General features: G+C 39.5%; 1 protein-coding gene across 1 annotated transcript in view; it reads left to right on the top strand.

Moving 5' to 3' along the window:
- TMEM132C (transmembrane protein 132C) overlaps positions 1–22941 on the top strand; it is a 228134-nt gene that overhangs the window by 169619 nt on the left and 35574 nt on the right. The window contains exon 5 of the mRNA XM_009320962.1: positions 3257–3440. Within this exon, the coding sequence (XP_009319237.1) occupies positions 3257–3440 (184 nt within the window). The remainder of the gene's footprint in view (positions 1–3256; positions 3441–22941) is intronic.

The following is a 22941-nucleotide window of genomic DNA, read 5'->3' on the forward strand; positions in this document are numbered from 1 at the left end:
GAAGACCATTTAAGACTAGAATCACGTGCTATGGTTCCCATTTCCATCGATACCAGAATGATGGTCCAGGGGTTAACAAGAGATTTGGAAAAACACAGATCAGTTCCTTGCCCTGTCCCAGTCTTCCATATGACCTTGTGTGTGTCACATAACCTCTCCTTCAGTCCTCATGTGCAAAATTGAGATAGCTATGTCTAGAGTGGAACAGAGAAGAGATTTAGGAGTGTATGACCCTCAAGCCCCACTGCAACAGATGGTGTATAAATAGAGCATGGACAGTAAGTCCCTCATTTTGGTCCTAGAAGATCAGATGGTGGCAGATGTAACTGTCAGTGGTAGAAGAGTGATTCTGATAATTCTACATTTGGGAGGAAGTCAGTTTATGTCAGACTTGTTTATGGTGGAGTTTAGTGCTTCTTAGAGATACAGGCTGTTGTTTGTAGCTCCAGTGAAGAGAATATTACTGAGAACGCAACAGAGGCAATAGCAGTCAAGTGCAGTTTACATTACAGTTGTGCAGTTTGCCATGTAGTTCTCCAAATGTGTGTGTGTGCGTAATAGATGAAAAAACGTTGACATTTTCTTTGATTGCAATAATCAAAGTCATTGAGCATCATGGACTTCAAATATAAAATCCAAAAGATGTACTAGAGCCCTGTACGTACTATTAGGTTGGAATAAAAGAAGAATCCCTTCACATGTAAACTACAGGATATAGATACATGTATGAAATACGGAATAGGAATACTGAAATAGTAACTTTAAAAAACTGTCTACACTGAGAGCTGACTAGTCCCTGCCTGCAACATGATCCCTGGAGACTTCTGAAATGCGTCTGCATGTGTGCATGCTAACTGTAACCAGCCTGAACTAAGGTTCATGCTGCAGATGATCTTAGGAATCATGTAGAAAACACGCGGTCACCTCATACTGCCTGTTTTCAATCATAGGCCATCATGACAAGGGTGTGTGGATACCTAGATATGGCCAGCTACAGCAGGCTGTGGTCTGTCCACGCTGCAGTTAAGTGTGCCATGAAATGCTACATAGGAACAGGATGCCCAGAGATTTTGTTCTGGGTATTTCCCCATGGTATCTCAAAGCCAGGGCTCAAGTGTGTGCTGCAGGTAAACAGTATGGACAGCTCATGAGCAGAACACCAGGCAACCCTTAGAAATTGTCTGAAGGACCAGGGAAGATTAGGTGTTACGAATCGAGAGCTGGGAGCCAGAAGGAGGTGATCAGCCCTCATCTAAGTCAATGCATTAGGAATCAGCGCGCTGGCTGGAAATGAGCTCTTTCCCACCTACAGCTTCCCACCTAGAGCTCTCTGATCCTACCAGTAGAGTTGTGGGGCTTTTGTTGTAAAGCTACACGTTTCACATCTGCTCAGAGGCTATTTAGAGAAGTGTAGACTTCTTGATCAGGAAAACTTTCCTGACATATATTATCTCTTAGAACAGCTTTTATGTGTGCAAAAAAATTGTTCTTGATTTAGCGTTAAGTGAAAGCGCTGAGATAGTCAATCACATATAAAAACTTTTTCTCTGTCAGTTACTAAGCATCAGATGTAGAAATGGTGAAAGTAATGGCATTTCAGGTGTCATTAAGGCATAATGGTGCCTTTAACAGCTAAATGAATGCTGTAGCTCAGGTGATTCAGGTATCTTTGCATATAATCATGCTTTCAAATAAATTACAAAGTCCAATCCAGTATGTATTCATTTTGAGATGTCCCAGAAGTGTGTAAACTACAGTTATCGCAGTTGCCTTCTATTTACAAGCTGTAAGATTTATTTAGTAGGAACTTTTCAAATGGGAATAGGCTGGTCTTGAGTTATGAATTGCTAAACACATCCATCTATCGCATTACTACACAAAACCACTCTTTAAATGCATGGAGGAAGTATACCACTATTGCAAAAGTGTTACAATGTCTCTTTTTTGACACAGCAAGAAAACAGCGAGGAAATAAATTTAAAGCATTAGGCAGTATTAAGACTTTTCAGAGTAAGCCATCCAAACAAAAACTCATAATCAAAATAATAATTATCAAGGGAACGCATTTGCTTTCAAAGTAATCGTGCAAAGTAAAGCACAGAATATGTCTTAAGTAGTAACAAATGGTGATTTCTCTTCAGAGGTAAAAAGAAAGTCTAGCAGTTGAGAATATAAATGCTTTGTACATGATCAGTTCTTGATGGATTTTCTCAGAAATGGGCCTTTGTGTATTGTACATAAAAAAAGAGGAAAAATTGAAGCTGTTATGTGATGAATGCATCCAATGGTATGGTGAAGCTGGGATTGGGTTACTGAAGCTAGGAAGATGCCTGTCTTTCTCTCCATTTTAAAATTATTACAGCGTAGGGTGCGGTTGAAGTAATATTCTGTGAAATATTGAGACTTCCTACACTGTGGAAAGACATTTGGAAAGTCCCAGAAAAGTTAATGTATAATTTCTGATGCAAATAATTTCTACTTTTTTTTTAATTAAACTAGCAGATAGTCTGGCAAATTTCTTTCATATATTCTTTTTATTTCTGATGTAGTTAAAGAAATTTAATGTGAGGGAAAGAATTTCAGCATGTCTTTTCATATTTGTTATTCAAATTATCTTATGCCTCCTGACTTCACAGTATATTTTACCTGCCGTAGCTTTGTTCTTTCTATTTGGTCTCAGCTGCCTGGGTATTTAATTTCCAGAGCATACCTCTTAAGTTTAGACTAATCTTGTCATTTTGCCATTGAATCATGTTAATTTTTTTAACAGCTTCCATGCAGCATATATGAACTTCAGTGTAACTGAGTTTCATTGCTAAGGATTTATGTGATTTTGATAGTGGTTATATAAAACGAGTCTTGTTTTTCTTTTTTTGCTGTGCTAATTCTGGGCTCTTCAGTCTTCGTGAGCTGCACTGGACTTAACTTTGGTTGATGGGGGTCAAATCCATCTAGCAGTAGGATTGAATCATACTTGCAAAATCATAAAAAACATGTAATGGAATAAGTATATTTTGCTTTCATCAGATACAATATCCTGGATTTTATCCCTCCACATAGTGTTTATAGTAAGAGCAGCTGACCCATTTTGAAGAGTTAGAGTTTGTACGCTCTGAAGAAGTTGTTGATTGGAAAAGGTCTTGTGTTATATCTGCATATAAATAGCTGCATTTTCCAGTAGCTAATATGATTCACTTCATTTGCCTTCTTCAGCAAAAATAATAGCTCTTTCCTTTCCCTGTTTTCCTCTTTTCAGAAGTAACAGTTTATTCAATGAGGTCGTGCAGATGAACTTTGAAATAGCCAGTTTCAGCAGCCTTTCTGGAACGCAGCCCATCACCTGGCAGGTGGAATACCCTCGGAAGGGGACAACAGACATAACCTTGTCTGAAATCTTCATCTGCCAGAAGGATCTTGTTGGAATTGTTCCATTGGCGATGGTAAGAAACTGTTTCAGCATGTTGTTCCATCCGATCTGTATGTGGTCTGAGAAAACATATACGAGGCCTCAGATAGACTTGCAAAGGAGTGCTCTTTGCTCTGCCTCCCCATTTTATACCTGTATAGGACTACTTGCTAAAATCATGCCCTCATTTAATGGTCTGTACACATCACACAATTTCAGTTCTTATAAACTTACCACAGAGGAAAGGGATGCTGTCACTTTAAAAATGTTTCTCAGACTTTAAATCCTGAATTTCTGCCATGCATGGTTCCCTCCAGGCTACCAGCTGGTAACACAAAGCCAAGCAGATTTACCTTCCCGTTTCTAATTGCCATTACATGGCTTGAACTTGCAAGCTGTAGATCAACTTTAGAGGGCCTCGAGCACCTTCTGCTAAAGCTTAAGTTCCTTGGTCCTTAGTAGGCTGAGGCTGATACTAATTTTGCTGGCTGTTTCCCTAATAGTGTAAGAACCTGTGGTTTCAAGGAAGAAACAGAAAATAACAGCCTCAATAATATATTTAAGAAAAATGAAGTATAGGCTTCCATGTGGAAAAATGCCTTGAGTTAAAATCTACTTGCTCTGCTCAGTGTTGTAGCACCAGTTGTGGGCTACCTGCCTCCTTGTGAAATCGTACCCGTTGCCTGTCTTTACAAGGCTCACAAATGTGATTTGTGGAAGCAGTGTCTCCTTCTCTTCCTCTGGCCCAGTGAAGGTGCAGTTACTTCTGCAAAGCAAGGCTGGGACAGTGGGAGCACTGAGACTTAGCAGGTAGGGCCCCCTCCTGTGGGTGAACAACCTAGAATTGAATTCCTTCTCCGAGTCAAGCAAACAAGAAATTTCACTGGCATCTCCAGCATCTCAGGTGCACTGTTTTTAGGTAGGCATTTTATTTTCTGTGGGATTTTGGTACATGCTGAGAACTTTTTCCATGCTCACAGGTGAAGTAGGCACTGAGCATGGATTTTGGTGAACCTCAGGAAAGGGAGAAGCGCAAAGCTGCCAGCTACCTAGAACAGGACCAAGTGTCAATCACTAGAGGAACTGCACATGCTACCATTAGTCAGTGTTAGAGCTCAGGATTTGGAAGAAGAGTTAGACGTATCCATCCCACTTGTGAATTTTGCTTCTCCTGTGCATAATCTTGGTGGTGAAATTCTGGCAGTCTTTTCTTTGAACAGTGTTCACTGGTTTGCAGCAGATAATTAGATGAGTATTATTTCCTGGAAGTCCTAGTCTTAAATAGATTCTTCCCCTTTGAAGAGTAAAACTGCTGCTCATATCAAATGAGGACATGCCCAGCAATTTCCTGATCCAAAGTCTGTTAAGTCAGCAGAAAGCCTGTGCTACATTCCAGATCTGAGAGGGAGATAATCGTTCTCATTACCTGGGGAGTTGGACAGGGAATACATATTTGAGCATCTGTCCTCTAGAGATTTGAGAACGTGCGTAAGGAAGGCTTTTGTGGTCAGATTTTATTTTGAGGTAAATGCCTTCCAGTACCAAATTATAGACATCTGTCTACTGGCAGACTTAACATCTTCTTGTTCATTTCTTGAAAGAATTCATCAGCTGCTTCTCTGTATTCCATATCTGAGGGAATCAAGAATTTTTTTTTTTAATATCTCATATCAGGGTCTAATGCCTTTGCACTTGCACAGAAGGTTCAAGATTTACTTGTGTCTATTCTAGATTAAAATTCATCTACCTGCAAGGGTTCCTTTAAGAACCGGAGGTCTAAATGAATGAATTTAGTGTTGTATAAATCATATAAGGTGAGATCGTTTATTCCCAACAGATGTACCATTAGGCACTCTGGGTTGTGCAAAGGGTTCAAACAATGAAATCATTAAACCTTTCTCTTTGCAAAGCTTTCTTGTGTTTGTTTATCTCATTTCTGTACCTTGTGATAATGCTTGGCTGGAGCCAAAATACACTGTGTTAACAGAATCCAGTCGGATGGGATACCGGTGCAAAATTGGCTTTGCTAGCAGGATATTAGTAGATAAAAGGAGTTTTCAGAGTTTTTCTGTTAGGTAACACTGCATATCCAGCCAGGGTGCTTTCTTCATTTAGGCATTAATCTCTAGCTGAGCTGATTACCTGGCAGTTCTCCTGTTCAGAAACGAGTCACACTGAAAAGAGAGAGGATGATACTGTATCTGCTGAGAAGTCAGACCATGCTCTTTATCTCAACTACACACTGTAAAGCAACAGCACATTATTGTGGACAGAAATTAGATCTCAATGTTTGTCAGCAAGTGTGTTTCATAATCCTCTACAGGGTAAAGTAGATTCTGTTGATTTAAGCATGGAGTGTTCCTACAGCAAAACTGCTAACATCAAAAGTAAAATCTGTCATTAAGAATTTTTAAAGGTGGCCAAAAAAAGGGAAAGAAGGAACTGCCCAAAGATATTGTACTGGATTAGGATGTAGGATCTGATTGAGTCTCTGCCATTGGTCTGATGAGCATCCTAGTCAGTCTTTTGAGGATGAAAGCAGCAAACTTTTTTTTGGTTTGAGTATAACATAAAGGTTGTCTCTGACTCACAGAGTAAAGTGTGTCTCATGTGAGCCATTCCAAACTTATGAAGCAAGAAAGATCATGTATCCTTTATTGCCCTATGCCTGATTACACTACAAAAAAGTAGTAAGATTAAAAACAAGTGGGTCTTCAAAAGGTTAGTGCAATTGTTGCTACAGTATTTTGGAATGAAAGAGATAAAGAATTGACATTGTCAGTAAGAACTGAACCTGGAATTGTAAAAGAGCCTTATAGGGCTTGGATCAGTGGAGCGCATGGTAGGATACAGCTGCTGAAAAATCAATGGAAATTCATCGTACAGTCAAAAGAGAGGGTTTTAGTAGAATCCGTATTCTGTCTCCGTAACTACTGCACTAAATAGCATATACAAGTAAGAAACAACAACGCAGTGATGCTGCTGCAGTGAACACTACAGTGAAATAAAAGTGGCAAGAAATATCAAAACTACTGGACTGGGAATAAGTGTAATAACTTTTTCCCAGAAAAAATGAGATGTAAATTTGAGGTAAGTATATTTTTTCCTGAGCTCAGAAGTTAATCAATCTGAGTAATTTTGGAGGACATTTCACCCTTCAAGGTATTTAGAGAGAAAAATGAGACAGAAAAGTTAGAAAAATGTAATTCTAACTGGTTCTGTTGCTTTCTAACTCTCACATACCAGAATTTTAGTTACATAAGTACTGTGGGGATTGATGCATCCAAAACAGATCCTAGTCAGACATATGTAGTACTCTCACTACCAAACTCTTTGAGTATGGCACTTGGTGCAACCATCCACTCAATATAACTTTCATGCAGGCTGTATGAGATTCTGTGTGTCTCACTCAAAGTATGAGATTAAATTTATATGTTATTTCTGTCATTGAATAGCAATAAATAACTGAGGCAAGATTTGTAAAGAGGTAATGTCATTTATTAGACCATCTGATACAGATGGAGAAAGATAGATGCTCTTTCAGGCACACAATCCCTCCTTCAGATCTCTTGACTCACTTAAATCACAACAGCTGCAAAATACTACAGCTACAGAAACTGGGGATTGTAAAATTCATCAAGTAGGAGAGTTAAACAAGAAAATAAAAAGATTTCTTAAGGCAAAACAGAAAATATATCCCACTGTCTGCTGACAGGAAAAATCTACCCCAAAGATTTAATCTTCCAGTAGAAAAAATCTTCTGAGTTGTGCCCTATTCTGGCATTTTTTATTTCATGTTACTTGTTGCAGGATCAATTAGGAAAGTGCTTTCATAGGAGCTTAATTAATTATCTGCTAAGCTGCTTTTGAAAACCTCCTCAATTAATCACAAGTAACCTCAGAACTTGCCAATTAAGGTGTACAAGGTTGCTTAACTTACTTTCCACATTTTCCTCAAATTTCTATCCTGTCATGAGCAAATGTGGCCAACTATATTCATTTTGCCACTTGACTAGATTAAAAAACAAAACCAAAATTGTTCACATTTGTAGCATGCGCGCACACACAAATCCCACTGAAGAAGTCTATGTTTGTGTTCAACACGAGACCGTGTTTTAGGAAATTTAGCAAGAGATTTCTTTTCATGCTTTAAATGGATAATACATATTTTTAATACTATTAAATTTTGCTTTGGGATCGAATAAGGTAGAAGACCTGCGTATAAGTTCATTGTTTGATGCCAGTAAGACACATCAATGTTAAAGGAGCACTCCTTCATGGGAGGAAGATAGGGAATCAATGGTTTAATATTTATGCAAGACCATCTGGGTCCCTGTATATGGAACTGAAGTAGTAGTTCTTCAACAGCAGGATAAACTCCCTCTGAAGTAGTTTCTCTCTTAACTGTGATTTACATGAAATCCAGGTATTTAAAATGCTGAAGCATAAACCCAATGTCAGGAGTCTGTTCTGAGAGTTCTGGTCTGAATTGACTCCAAAAGACATTTGTCACCGTGGGAAGCCATGTAACTTGCTCATCCATGCATATTTCCTCTTTAAAATAACACTAATACTAAATTTTCGGTGGGTCTTTTGGCTTCATTCATCAGGCTCTATAATCCATTGATAATTGCTTCAAGCAAATCGAGGTTGGAATGGCTCTCAGGCACTTCTTAAAGGTTGTTACTGCTGTTTCACACGTGCTCAGAAGTTTGTCTTTTCTCCCCAGCTGTATCAGTGGGTCTAATAAACGATATAACCTGTCTCTACACGTCCTGCCTTTCTACTGATGTTGTTTCATTAGGAAGTGCTTGGTTTGCGTGTACCTTTCTTTACATTCAATGTATTGACAGTTCTGCTGCAGAAGTAAGTGAACGGACATCTAAGATGCAGAGCTGTGACTCAGCCAAAAACATTTCTTGACATTTTTATGTATGCTTGTTAACTTGCTTTCCATTAAAACACAGATGATCGAAAATTTAGCTCCCAAAGCAATGTTTGTTTTATATACACATTTATGTATGCCATTCCCTAAGGTAAAGATTTTTTAAGGTATTTCATTGTACTGAAGTCCCTATAATACCATTTTAAAATATGGACCTAAATAAGTAGAGTTTTCAACCCTGCAGAGTCTGTGACTTCACACTGTAAAGCTCTACCTGTTTCACGGTCACAGAAGTGCAGAATTCTCACTCCTGTTAATCTTTGGGTCTTGAATGAACTGGGGGGCCACAGGCACTTAGGAGCTTTCTGGAAGATAAAATCTGAGGCTATATAAACACATCCATTTCCTGATTTACTTACCACAAACGAATGAACAGATAATCTACATATCAAACCTTTCAGTTGACAGGTATTGTCTCAGATAATTTAATTATGAATCACATCAAATAAACACTGTGAGTTGAAGGAAATTTATTTGATGTAAAACTATCCTATTACTATTAGTAATACTAACTGGGACAACATAAATCAACTACAAAGCCCGAAATGATACCATGAAGTCAAGAGTTTTTAGAGTTTAGTTACAGGACTGATTGCTCGGCGTGAAAAGACCAGAGTTACAATCTTCTGATGTTAAGGGAGAAGCAGTAACCGAGATCACTTACATGCCTACAGTTTCCATCATGGCAGGTTACAATTGTTTAAACGAGGATAGCATTCCTTCCTTTAGATTTACGGTGGATATAATTTCACTAAAGTTTGTGTCATTGCTCTATATTTATACCAGATGAACTCAGGAGCCTGCCTACCTGCTTATAAATTGGTTGTGTCACACAGTGTGTTGAGCTGTGACTAGCAATGCCTATCGATTAATCTTATCTGTTAAGAATTGGCTTTGTGTTGTCTGCCCATCAGGAAACAAAAGCAAAAAAAGGATGAACTGTTGTTCATTGATCTTAAATTGGTCAGAAGATGCAGACAACATAAAGAATTCAAAATGGCTCAATTTAAAGTGCCTTTTTAAGTCCCAGTCATCATTTCTACAACCCCTGCACTTTTGCCTCTAGCTTCTGTTTTCCTTTTCTTTACTACAATCACATTCAGTCCTACCTTTTGCAGGAAATGAGAATGGATCAATAAGGCTATCTCAGCTGGCTGGAATTAATTTTTCCATTGGATCGAGTTGTATGTCATTTTCTGTGAAGCACAACAGTATGTATAATTTCCTCTTCCAGCATCCCTCATATCTGACAGTGCTATTGAATGGATTACTTTGAGATTTTTAAAATGCTGAGGAGAGATGGGGTCAGCTAGCTTCCAGATTTTTAAAGATCTCCGCCTTATAGAGAACTTTTGGTTTTCTTTGCTAATTTTCCTGCCTGTAGTAGAGAGATATTAATAAGAGGCTTAATATATATGCTTCTCAGCCTCGACAGGAGAGAAATCCTGCGAACCAAATGAAAAATTGCAGAACAATGACAATGTGCAGTGAGAAAGCCAGTGACTCAATTATTGGACGTTTGGTGTTGTGGTAATACCTAAATACTCCCCTCGAAGAGGAGTGTCTGACAGCACTAAATGCTGCACAGACAAATGACAGACAAGTCAGAATCCTCTAGAAAATTCTCAGTCCACAAGCCAAGCTGATGAAAGTCAAGGTGTTGTTCAAGGTTGGATGAAACTGAGCTCCATGAATGGGAAAGGAGGGACAGCACAGCTGACACTGGGACATAGGATCACACTTTTGTCCTAACAATAGCAGGCGCAGGGATTCAAGATCACCTAGCCAGTCTATGCTTGATGCCGATCACTTGTGCACGTTAGAAGAGTACAGTCATGAGCTCTTTCTTCTGACAGCATGGCACAGTGCAGGGCTGCATGGAGACAGCCAGATGCTTCTACGCTGATTCTCAGCATTGCAAGTTAGCCTGAGTCAAGTCCACACTCTGCTGCACATTATTTTGGTATTGGTTCATGGCACTGCATTGTGTAACATGCAAAGTCTGGAGATTCTTTTGTTCTTGTGATTTATTGGGCAGGATTTTGGGACTGCTTTAAGTATTGGCTCAGGTTTGTGATACTGCTCCATCAGAAGAAGACATCTTAAATAACAGTTTATATTTGAAATGACAGTTGATTAAAATTCTGATTGTTTAACATAACCACAAAGGCAATTTCACAGCTGCCACACACATGTGAGCAGAGACCATTCAGAGACATGATAATGAGCCAACAGAAAGTGAGCTCTGGACCTGGGTGATAGTGCTTGAAGAAGGATATTCCAGGGCTGTGTATTTTGATGCTGTAGCTGCTGAGGACTGTATTCACCCTGTGTGCCCTCCACTGCTGCCTTCACTGCCAGATCAGATGAAGGAGGGCAGAGAACCACTTCTCAGCAGGAGACCAATTGCAGAGGCTGATATTCTGCACAAATTTGCAGCTGAAACAGAACTGGAATTTAAAGGCAGAGAAGTTACTGATTTGTAAGACTGTAGCGTGCGTTAAGCAATTCAGACTTTGACCAGAGTTCACCCATGGCCAACGATGGGAGGCAAATGCTATGCCCGATTCTGAATCTCCTGCAGCACTGCACTTCTGCTGTGAAGGATTTGAAAGAAATGGAAAGGGAGCTAGAAGAACATTGCATGAGTTTGTTCATGAGGTGCTGGCAGAGCTGGAAGGGGAATTGAACTCAGCAGTCTCGATTGCTAGATTATGTCCTCTCCTATGGAAGTTAATATACTAGTTTTCATCTAAACTAGTGCTCTCATTAGCTTTAGCTAGCAATCGGTTGTCTTCACTTAACTGATAAATACAAGTCCAGACACTGCCCAAACTTACTCCAGACAACAAACATTTGTGGTTTACCATAGAGAGTAAATGGTCTCCACCTTCTCATGCTGTCACTTAAAAGAGATGCCAGGCTGAACAGTGACTGCTGGAGCAGACCAGGTATGTTTGCAAATACAGCAGTTGCTCAGCCAGCTTGAACATTAAGTGGGTTAGCTGTGACCCATACTGAAAACCAGGAACAATTTCTCTTAATTGGCAACTCCTAATGACGATTTTGATCTGTAAAGAGAGTTTTAATATTTCTGGGGAATACCTCGTTCTTCACAATCAGGTGAAGTAGTCACCTGGCAGAATTCTGAATTGTTCAGGCTGGACTGTAATTAATGAGGTCCTGAGGTGCTCCAGCTTGGACAGTGAGACTATCTAGACAGCAAGGAGATGGTTTACTATAATGGAAGATAATGAGTAAGCATGGGGAAAAAAAATCACCAGGACTTCTATAAGCCTCGGTGTTACAGTGAGCTACCCCAAGCATTAAAAAACCCAGCAACTTTTCACCTTCTGTTTGCTATTAGATGCATGTTTGCTTTACCCAGCTTTCAGTTTACAGTTCATTATCCAGCCAGACTCTCAGCACTGAGGATGTTTGTCATGGAATTCATTAGGAATCTGTAATTCAAGCTCAGTAGTTCTGCTTGAGGGAGATAAAACACTAAAACCTAGGACAGGGTTCAGTACAGTCCTGGGGAGAAAGCTAGCACCGTGCTTCTGGCTCTTTCTCTTTGCCTGTCTCTGCAGCAGCTGCTATAAAGACATTGGGAGCAGCAGTGGCGATGGGATTCGATCGATTCATAATCCCAGTATCAAAAGGGTACCAAGACCGCAGCAAAGCTTGGGCTACTAACAAGACCTACTTTGCTAAGCTAGAGGGGCTATATGCAAAGGTCTTTCTGCAATGCCCGAGCTCTCCCGATTGATGCGCATATGCTAAATGAATTAACAGACCAAAACTTCTACACTGTGGCAGTGGCCCCATTGCTGTGGTGCGTGCTTTAGACCATAGTTAAACTGCAGGGCCTGGCAATGTAAATTGGCACGGACGGTGAACCTATCAAGATTGTTTTTGCCCTCAGAAACAATTCATGCCTAATATTTAAAGCACCAGCACCATAGCGTGAGCATCAGCAAGCCAGCACGCTGGTGAGAGAGGGAATTTCAGCAAGCAAGTGGAAACAAAAGTAACACTGACATTAATTTTAATCAGGTCCTAGTCATCTGACTTGTCCTCTGTATTTTTTTCTCTAGCAAAGCTGATTGTCTTTCTGCAAGATTTGTTACCTCACAGAACAATAATATGGGCTGTAATGATGTAATTTATTACTGCAATTTGCTTTTGGAAATCCTCTATTAGTGAAAAATAGCAACAGCGCAGTTTTATTAATTACAGTAGTTGAATATTGAATGCTGACTGTCACTGTCAGGATTAGTGACTGTGTTGTACTCTGCTCTCCAAGGCCCTGTAGGACCAGAGCTATGCATGTTTTGGAGGTTGTGAAATGAGTATTTTGATTAAACTAAATAAGTGTAAAAAAACATTCAAGTTCACTGGGGAGTTTGAGAAAATGATAGAGGGAAACATTAGCCTGTAAATTCAGTATTGAAAAACACACCGGTGTGTTACTGCGCCACATAATGTGCTTACATATAGTATGGTTCTGCAGCATAGCCCATTTATCTACACCTTCTACCCCCAAACTACTTCTGACAGTTCAAACCTTCAGGTTCATTATTGAGATTTACTCTCAATATGCCATTCCAGGGAGAACTACTTTATCTCTTTTTTCTTTTTTTCTTTTTTTCTTTAATGTAGAAATTTTTTACCTTGGCATAACACTTTTATTTTCATTTGCATAAACCAGATGTGGACAAAATCACCTTGTGTGATTTAAAGGTGAATTCTCTTCCTTTTGTGTTCTGAAACAGTGCACAGTTGAGTGAGATCCAAAAGGCTTGCTATAACCTCTTCCTGATCTTGAGTTCTCATTTTGGAGAGCTAACAGAAGGTAGAAGGCCTCCTGCTGCATATATTATGTCAGCAGCAGAAACCAAAGCGATCAGTCTAAGACCTGGCTGTACTTTGGAATCATTTTGTATAGGGTACTACGTGCTTGTGTGCCAATACCAAGAAGTTTTTATATGGCTTGAAGCTTCAATTGAGCCAGCAGAGAAGACTATGTTTTAGATTCTGGATCTGGGACAAAATGTCAATTGCAAGCATTGAAAAGCAGTGACTAACAGTGGAGCTGCCAGCTGGCACAAGGTATCCTGCGGCATATGTTTTAAGAATGCCTGGAAGCTTCAGGAGTGAGCTTGGTGTGGTAATAAATAAGTCATTCGAGACTCAGTAATTCCTCCTCACTGTTCTTACCTCATTCAAATTATGGACTATTCATTAAGCACTGGGAGACTCTTGATATGCAAAAATAGGAATTGTCGGATGGATTGGGAGCCACATGTCTGGAGTTAGTTTCTGTCTCTTTTGGATCTTTGGCAACACTCAGGTCCACAGCACTTTACTCATCTTTAAAATGGACACAGTAGTTAATATTTCCTATGTTACAATGTAAGTATGTGGCTTACACGATCATTCTGTACTGCTGATTCTTTATAAGGGAAAATTCCCTGCTTGAACATGAATGCCAGTCTCCCCTACTCAGTACTGGCAATGTTGTTCTAGTCCTGACGAGTGAAAATATAAGTGAAGCAAGGTTTGTGGCTAGAGGTAATGTCTTCTATTAGGCCATCCAATAGAGTTAGAAAAAACAGATAAGCTTTCAAGCACACAAATCTTTTTTCAAGCCTCTTTCAGCATTGTAACTTGCTGTGAGATGCTCAGATAAAGATAATGGTCACTGTGGTTGCTCCAGGTTACACTAACAAATAAAATACTGGTTTAACCAAATGGATTTGATCCCTTTGTGCTTCGTATCACTGACTTATACAATGATCATAGCAACCTATTTCAAGGATGCTTCTCTAGCCATGAACCTCTAGCCAGCATGATCTTGCAAAGCAACCCCTGAAGGTAAAACATGTTTTTGCTTGAGTAAGGAGGAAATAATTGCATCTGTGATTATACATACTTTATATATTTACTTTGTCTCCTTCTACATATATGCTGGGTTTAGTTCCTATATATTATAAGGCCCACCGGTCTGTTAGACATGTGTCTGATCAATAATTTAATTTTCCTGTGTCACTCTCTCATCTTTTTAACTGTACTAAGTTTCTGATGTCTGTACAGTATCTGCTCTCATTAATGCAATAATCTTGTTCCTGCCCTCTGTGTGCTTTGCTTATGTAGACCTGCTATGAAGTCAGTGAAATCAATAAACTATTTGAAAAGGAAAAACAATCTAGAGGCAAATAATAATGACTATTTTCTGCATTTTTATTATTACTTTTTCATAGCAGTTTCCTAAGAATCTCGACTGTGTCTTTGTTACAGATTTTGCTTATCAAAAATTAAAACTGTACAGCCAACATAGGAAAAAAGCAAGTAGAAATTTTCCCTTGCTGATTTCAAAATAGACTAAATTAAACTGAAGTAATGTAGCAGAAGCTGCCTGCTTCACTTCCACTGTGGTTTAAATACAGTTCTGACATCCACAAACTTGAGCCAAGTGCTCGTGTGCACTCTACGGCCAAAAACTGAGGACCTTAAGGTTGTAGAAGATGAATACTGCCTATTAGAAGGAGAAAGTAACTCATTAATAATCCATGACATATTAATCTACACAAATAAAACAAGCTCACAACCCTCCACAGTGGCCATAAAAATCATCCATGTATCATGCAGTACCCCAGTTATTTTAAACAAGAAATTGTCCTTGGGACTTAATCCTTAAAGTCCATAAAGCATTTAAAATTGCTTCACCCCAGCTATAGAGTGCATGCCACCCCACACTGTGATCAGTACTGTGCTGTTCCCTTGAAACAATCAGGCTAGATAAGATTTTACCTCAGTTTTCCAAACTGAACAGTTTATTCATCATCAGTGTGGCCCATAGCATTATATAAAACTTGGTTCATATTCAGTAGAATGTGGGGGCTCCACCTGAAATTCCAGGAGTGGGTTGTAGCAGGCACCATATTTTCATTGACTGTAAAAGAGTTTCTACTTCCACTCTAAACAAATGGAGTGAGGACAGTAGCCCCTCTGTAAATGGGGAGCTGAAGCACGAAGAAGGCAGTTTGGAAACTCAACTTGCACAAGTTAATTCAAGGAGAAGAAAGAAGGAGGTGATCCAGGTGCCTACACATAGGTGTGTAATACCATTAAAGATGCTGTAGAGTCTGACCCATCCATCCAGGACTGCCAGGTGTGACACAGGACCTACAGGAGACCTGTGCCCGTATGGAAGAGCATCTGGAGGCCGGGCATCATACCTAAGAGCATGTAAATGGCACCCTGTTCTTAAGCACTTCAATCTTTTCCCAGAGCTGCAAATTGTGAATTGGATCTGTTGTGAAGCACGTCCCCAAAAATGCCATCTTTGTTTTGTCTGTAACTATGTGGCTATCTTCAGTTTATAGTTTAATTTATCAAACTATACTTCCCTTGACAGCTTTTCCTGCTACTGCTGAACAATACAGCACTACAAGCTGAAGCAAGTAAGAAGTATGCATAAGTATTTGTAAACATCAGGCCCTCACTGTAAGGCTTCTTTAAGCTGTTCTTGACTCCCGTCATTCAGAAACCACGTTAAGATTTCCATCTTTGCTGCCCAGCGTGACTGTGCTACTGTTATACACAATGTCTCTACAGGCTCCACCCCCGTCAATGATGATGTTTCATATCGACCACAGTGAACATCTGCAACATGTTAAGGGATAAACTCACAACGAAAGTATCACTGTGACCCAGATCATCACTCAGTGCTGGAAAACCCCTTGTATCTGCCATACCTTATTAACATAACAGCCAATTAAATCAATCAGTTTTGTCTGAGGAGTAGGACCCCAGTCCTTCAGGTGGAAGTCGGCAGGGGTTTATAGAAGTGCTTGGGTCTAACTAAAGGAAAGCACATTAGAGAGGACTCTTTAGGGTTTACTCCATAATGCTTGATAGAATGGACCTCGGCTTTACTGAAGCCACTGGCAAAATCACTGTTTATTTCAGTGGGATCAGGCTTTAAAAAATTACGTTTGCAAAATATTTACAGTCATAAATATCTGGGATAGAAATTCTGCCTCTGTCTGCCTATAGTCAAGTATGTGGCTTCTATTAACACGGAATGCTTCATAATCTTGTTCCCATTACAGTTGTTGTGCGTATGTGTGCATATAGATTACTCACATATATACACGTAGCGTGTAATTGTGTGTGCATCCATGCATGTGTCCTAATATGCTTGTATATTTTCAATCTGCAACTGTCTTGATTACAGCGATCACAGCAATATTATTGTAGATATATAGCCAACTATATAACAGGGCCGCAGGTTTAATTGAAATCAACATGGGAAGAATTTCAAATTGCTAATGAAAATTGCCTTTTTACTACCAGCTATATTCCCACGGTCGTCACAGACTGGAGACATCACCAGAGCTGTGCTGGTTCTGCTTAACGGTGGAGCAAACCCAATTTAACTGGGGGTCCATTTCCAAATAACTTCCTCAGACTCGTTGAAAAGGAAAGTAAATGACTGACAGATCTTGAGCCCAGATAATGCCCTTAAATTGACAAATTTCACATATTAGTCTCTTTGCAACAAAAGAGGACTGTAAGCCATGAAATTATTTCAGCAAGAAGATATTATATAGCTCCATCCATGGCTGCTTAAGCATCCATGAACTATTCCATTATAAGATCACCAGGTGGCTATTGCCTTTCTCTCCCATTCGGGCTTTGCCAATATTCCCACTCCCATCTGTGATAAACTTAATAGGACCATTCAGCAATGGAGAAAACATGAGAGGTGTTCATCATAGCTGAAGGCTTTCTCAGGCAATTATTCCTTAGATGTTTGAGAAAATGAAAAGCTATTTTTGTGATTAGAAAGGATAGAATGTGTTGCAGTTTCCAAGTCCATTTTATTGGCATAGCTTTTGGTATCCGTAACAAATATTTATCCTTCCCTGGGAATGTTGTAAGTAGCTACAGTCACTGAACTAATGCTCTTAATATGTTTCTCTCCACTCTATTTTCCAAGCACGTGGCTACTTTTCTAAGAGTGCTTGTTAGATAAAAAAATTTTATGTATGAGTATGTATTGTAGATGTTGTCATATGTCTACTATAGATGAAATATGTATAATTTATGCACTGCATAAATGTATAAAAACATGTTTTCAAGAGAACTTAGGACAGTTTATTGCTTGTATTCATCAGGTGTAAGTGTAGTCCTAAGTACCTGTAAGTATACTTATATCCATAAGTAGCAATGCTCTGAAACAACAGCAGCGAAGGTTCTCAAGTATGTCGGTCTCAGAATAAGGGCTTTTAACCTGTCACTTCACAGCTTTTCATCTGTTTGCATTTTCTATGCTCAAAACAACCAATAATGATGCTCGAGTTGGAATATCGCAGGTAATCACTCACATTTGAACCCATAACTACAATTTTTTCTCTCTAGATAATGTGTTTCCTGTGTAAGTGCTTTCATTTCTAAGTCAATTTAGCAAAATACTCAAAGTAAGGAATGAAATTTCACAAAGAGGAGCAGGTAGTTTCCTGTGTTACACAGACGCACCTTTTAAAAAATCAGGCTTTTTCTTTCACTGTGTCTAAGTATAGAGAAATAAAATGTGGGTTTCTGCTTCCCATCTTCTCCAGTCACCTTTATGTCCTTATTCTGTATTTTAAGTGGTTATAGAAAGATTAAATGTGAGCTTCTGCTTCCCATCTCCTGCAGTTGTCCTTAAAACTTATTCTATGTTTTAAGTGGTTCCAGAATCGTTTCCTTTGAAGTCATTTTCAGTTACAGACTCTTCCTCCACGCAGCAGGAAATACCATCTTTCTTTGAAAATATGTATTGGCCACTGGATCCTGACATATCTGTTCTAGTCAAGAGGAAATAGAGACAGCTTTAGCATAATACTTGTCTTTTTAGTGAGCTGTACCTAATTGAATTTGGTGTCACAGCTCTTACAAAACAGAGAGGCCCCCAGCCAGAGCCTCAGTCACTGTTGATACACACTGATTATGATAGACACTTAAAAAAGAAAAACTATGCACACTTACAGCTTTTAAGATGGTAAAGGAAGACACAATCAAGCATGAAAATGTTCAGTTGATTTTATTTCATGGCCTTATTAATTTGCATTTTCCATCACCTAGGGGGTTAGATTATCTAATGAGATCATCTTGTCAGAGTAACTTAGGGTGGTAGGGAAGGTTTGAAGTTATTTCTTGAAGACTTCATTCATTAAAAAAAGGTGTTGAGTGCAAGCGTAATACATTGTTATGTGTGAGCTAAGCATGTTACTCCGCCCGATTCAAGCAGTGTAACAGTTCTTGTGACAGGTGGAAGGAAGGGGTTTTGGAGTGTACTCGCTTGTCTGCAGCCTTGGGGGAATCTGTCTGACATCTCTTTCCTTGCAGAAGGGGTGCTGGTTGTTGCTGCTGGAGGGAATGCCTCTCCAACATACTTGGTAATTAGGCAATTTGGTCCCTCACAATTTAGGTATCTGGATCTTCTAAGCCTCTCGAGGGATGCAGGTTCTCCAAGGAGTCAAGTAATCATTGCTTTAACTGAATGCATGCTCTCTGTGGGAAAAGGACCATGTGTTTCTCATTCCACCTTGCTTTGTTGGGTAAAGACAGGTTTTAAGATAAAACAATACAAAGATTTTATATATAAAAAAATAGAAAGAGCCATAAGGGATCAAATCAAGACCCATTTAGTGAAAGTGGTATTTGGGGGTCCATACTTTACAAATAAAAGTAATTTTTGTGGTTGTTGTTGTTTTGATATAACATTGGGGCTCTATATTTCCCCAAATATTATTGGAAAATAAAATGGAAAGAAAACTAGAACACTTCAATATTTTTCAAGTATTTTATTCAGCAAGAGAACCCAAACCAAACTGTGTCAGATGGTGTGGGAATGATTTTTCTCATTCCTAGATCTGTTCAGAAAACAACAAGAATCAGTTTTTCACCAAGATGTGCTGAGAATCAGTTGATCTGGTTGCTCTTTTTTCCTCCTTGATGTAGAAACAGTATCTTATTATAGTCACTGCTCAGCATGCTGACATCCAGCTATCATGTGGAGCCAGAATGGGGTTACCTTTATACAAATAATAAATACAAGTAGCATCGGTATTCAGACAGCGGAACTTTACTGGTAGAAATATTAATGGAAGCGCTTGGATCCTGATTCCACAAGGGAGAGGAAATAAGATTTCTTGGTTAGTCTTAGTGCCTGTGGCAGACTATTGCAGCTCCAAAATCAAGTTTTGAATTGGCATTGTGAACTGCATATGATAAACTTAGTATAACACATAGAATAAAGTAATGTTGTGGTTTAACCCGGCAGGCAGCTAAACACCACACAGCCGTTCGCTCACTCCCGCCTCCCCCAGTGGGATGGGGGAGAGAATTGGGGAAAAAAAAGTAAAATTCATGGGTTGAGATAAAGACAGTTTAATAGGACAGAAAAGGAAGGGAAAATAATAATAATAATAATAATGATAAAAGAATATACAAAGCAAGCGGTGCACGATGCAGTTGGTCACTACCCGCCAACCGATGCCCAGCCAGTTCCCAAGCAGCAGTCACCATCCCCCGGGTAACTCCCCCCAGTTCATATACTGGGGGCACATGGTGTGGAATATCCCTTTGGCCGGTTTGGGTCAGCTGTCCTGGCTGTGCCCCCTCCCAGCTTCTTGTGCACCTCCAGCCTTCTCAGTTGGTAGAGCGTGAGAAGCTGAGAAGTCCTTGACTAGTGTAAGCATTACTTAGCAACTACTAAAACATTGGTGTGTTATCAATCAACATTATTCTTATCCTAAATCCAAAGCACAGCACTGTACCAGCTACTAGGAAGAAAATTAACTCTATCCTAGCTGAAACCAGGACAAGTAAATAGTTACTTCTGAAACAAATTTGTTAAAAGAAATCTGAATTTGATTCTCAGTTGTTCACAAGTGGAAGTGACAGGACCTTCAGAGGCGTTATACCTTTCTGGACCTACTGGCTAATAAGGTTTCTTCATTCCACCTAGTTTCGAACACATTGAAAATGAAGAGACAGAGACTGGTTATCCCTCTTTAACAGGTCACAGGAAGCTACCTTGTCTGCTAGTATAACTGCTGTTTCCATAAGCTCTGAAGAAAGGGCATTCATTAGCCTGCAGCTTGAAGCAAAATGATTCTCTCTGTCCTTTTTGGAGAGTTTATCCTTATTATAAGACAGGCTGTGTCTATTGCATGTTTTTCTGATAGCCAGAATACTATTTATGGACTTTGTACATGGGAACAGTTTACGCTGATAAGATTTTACCTTTTTATTCAAAATTTCAAGCAATAAGAAGTGAGATCCTGTTGTCGTAATAATCTGGGTAGAGTCCAGACCTCTGTACCTGACCTTAAGTCAATGTGGCCTTCATACCAATACACAGTTCTGAGTAATGGCTTTATAACATTTTTTCCATCATTTTACGTCACTAACTGTAAACAGAACAAAGCAATTAAAGGTATGGTTAATTTTGTTCAGTTGCTCCAGTCTCTTTTTACTTTTTAAAAGAGACGCTCACTTTTGACTGATGATAGAATTACATTTAGCAATACAGCCTGCATCTGCTAAATCAAAGTAATCATTGGCTATGCTCCCTTTTGCACGCTCGAATGCTAACAGGGTAGATTCACTGCAAGGAAAGTGTGGATTAGTCATCCAAGAACCCAAAGATATTTTTCTGCATCCCTATCTGTTAATATATTCTACATTCCCCTTTTCTGTCTGCGGAGCGTAATTTATCAGGACTCAAAAATTCCCCCAGCAGGGTATTTGAAAACTGTACAAGGAGGGATGAAAATGGAACGGTCTGTTGCTAACGTAGGGGGCCAGTAATTAAGATTTATCTCAATATGGAGACTGTAAATAGAGACAAGATCATTGATTAAAAAGGCATTGCGTTTGCAGAACACTGAGTTCCCATTTTGAAAAGACACTCAGATCTTTGTCATAAATTACATGGTTCACAAAAACTACAGGGGAGATTGTGCTGGGCCCGAGACTTTCCCATCCCAGCTGAGCGCCATTTGCTTTCTCTCCTTCTGGCCCCAGGAATCTGCCACTGTTTTCCTTGCAGTGGTCCAGCCCCAGGAGAAGTGTGTGAGGGGCCCCAGCCTAGCCTGTGCACTGATGGGCTTTACCTGTCTACTGATTATGGTCAAAGCCACTCTTCTGGGAGGTGAGAAATACGAGTCTGAATCCCTTCCTTAAGTCCCTGTTTCCACATTTACTCCATTTACCTTCTTTAAGACTCCTGGAGACCTGCAGACATCATGTTGATCAAGCTCGTCAAACAAATGTTGTGCACGCTAGGGACAGAACAATGCCAACCTTTGGCATTGACCCAAGACCACCCTTGGGTCTTTCCATGGGTGATGTTTTATCTGTTTTTGACTTCTGCATAATTTGTTCTTCAGGGCAGGTACTGTCCTTCATTTTTATGCCGCGTACATTGTTGGCCATTTAACAAAGATTTAGTAAAGAGAAGATCCAAAAGAAACTTTGAGATCCTTTGTTGTACTATCCTCATCAGAAATAGACTGCAGAAATGGCAACTTTTATTGAATAAATCTGTTTCTTATGTAGATTTTGAATGGCCTAATTTTTCACCACTGTTAATTTGTTCATTAGTTTACATTTTCCTTGGCACTGTGGACCTTAGAGTCATGGAGTAACCTGGATTCCAATTGGATCCATCTTTGAATACTGAAGGGTGCTATTAAGTAAGCAGGTTTCCCCCTTTGGTTTTACTGCTTAACGGCATTACCCCATTTCTTTTGCGATGTAATATTACTCATGAAGTAAAAGTCCTTGTGTTATAAACTGATGAATGAAGCAGAGCAGGATTTACATGTGATGAGGCAATAGCACTGGAATCAGGTGAAAGAAAAGAGCAAACTGAAATCTGACTAACAAAATTTGCCCTTCCCCACTGCCTGCCATGGAGTGAATTTGGCTCAGGGAGGTTCTCAATCATGATGCAAACTCTTTGGTCTGTAGAAACACTCCTGTTCTTCTGAAGTGTGTGTGAAAAATTTAAAAGCAGAATGTCACCTTCTTTTCCTTCTTATATATACTGTCTGTGAACGTGGAGTGTCAGAGAATCCAGTTGGCAGAAAGCGCAATGTATAATTTACTTTTAATCATGGGATTATGTAGATAAACAGTCTGCTGCCTAACAATGTTATTTTGTTAATCAGCTGTAATCTTAGTAGTATTAATAACTCAAATCTACAACCGTTGTGTTACCAGACTCACAAATCAGCATAACAATTGTCTGCAGTGCAGTACAGCTCTGTGCATCACTCTAACTAGGATGCCCTGGAAACTTGTGATGCATAACAGCGCTCATCAGTAGACTATTTATGGTGTTTGCAACTGGCGTTGTGGAGTTGAGTTTACCTTTCCCACATCTCCATCATCTTCTCTTGTAAATGTGTTGCCAAGGTGTCACTGTTCATCAGGGGTGATGGGTTGAACAATAGTTGGAAGCACAGTACAGCTCCTGGAGCTCTCCTGCGTAGGCATTGTCTCCACTGATTCAAGTGCTGTCAACAGC

Source organism: Pygoscelis adeliae, unplaced genomic scaffold (assembly GCF_000699105.1).
Source record: "Pygoscelis adeliae isolate BGI_AS28 unplaced genomic scaffold, ASM69910v1 Scaffold353, whole genome shotgun sequence".
Taxonomy (NCBI): domain Eukaryota; kingdom Metazoa; phylum Chordata; class Aves; order Sphenisciformes; family Spheniscidae; genus Pygoscelis; species Pygoscelis adeliae.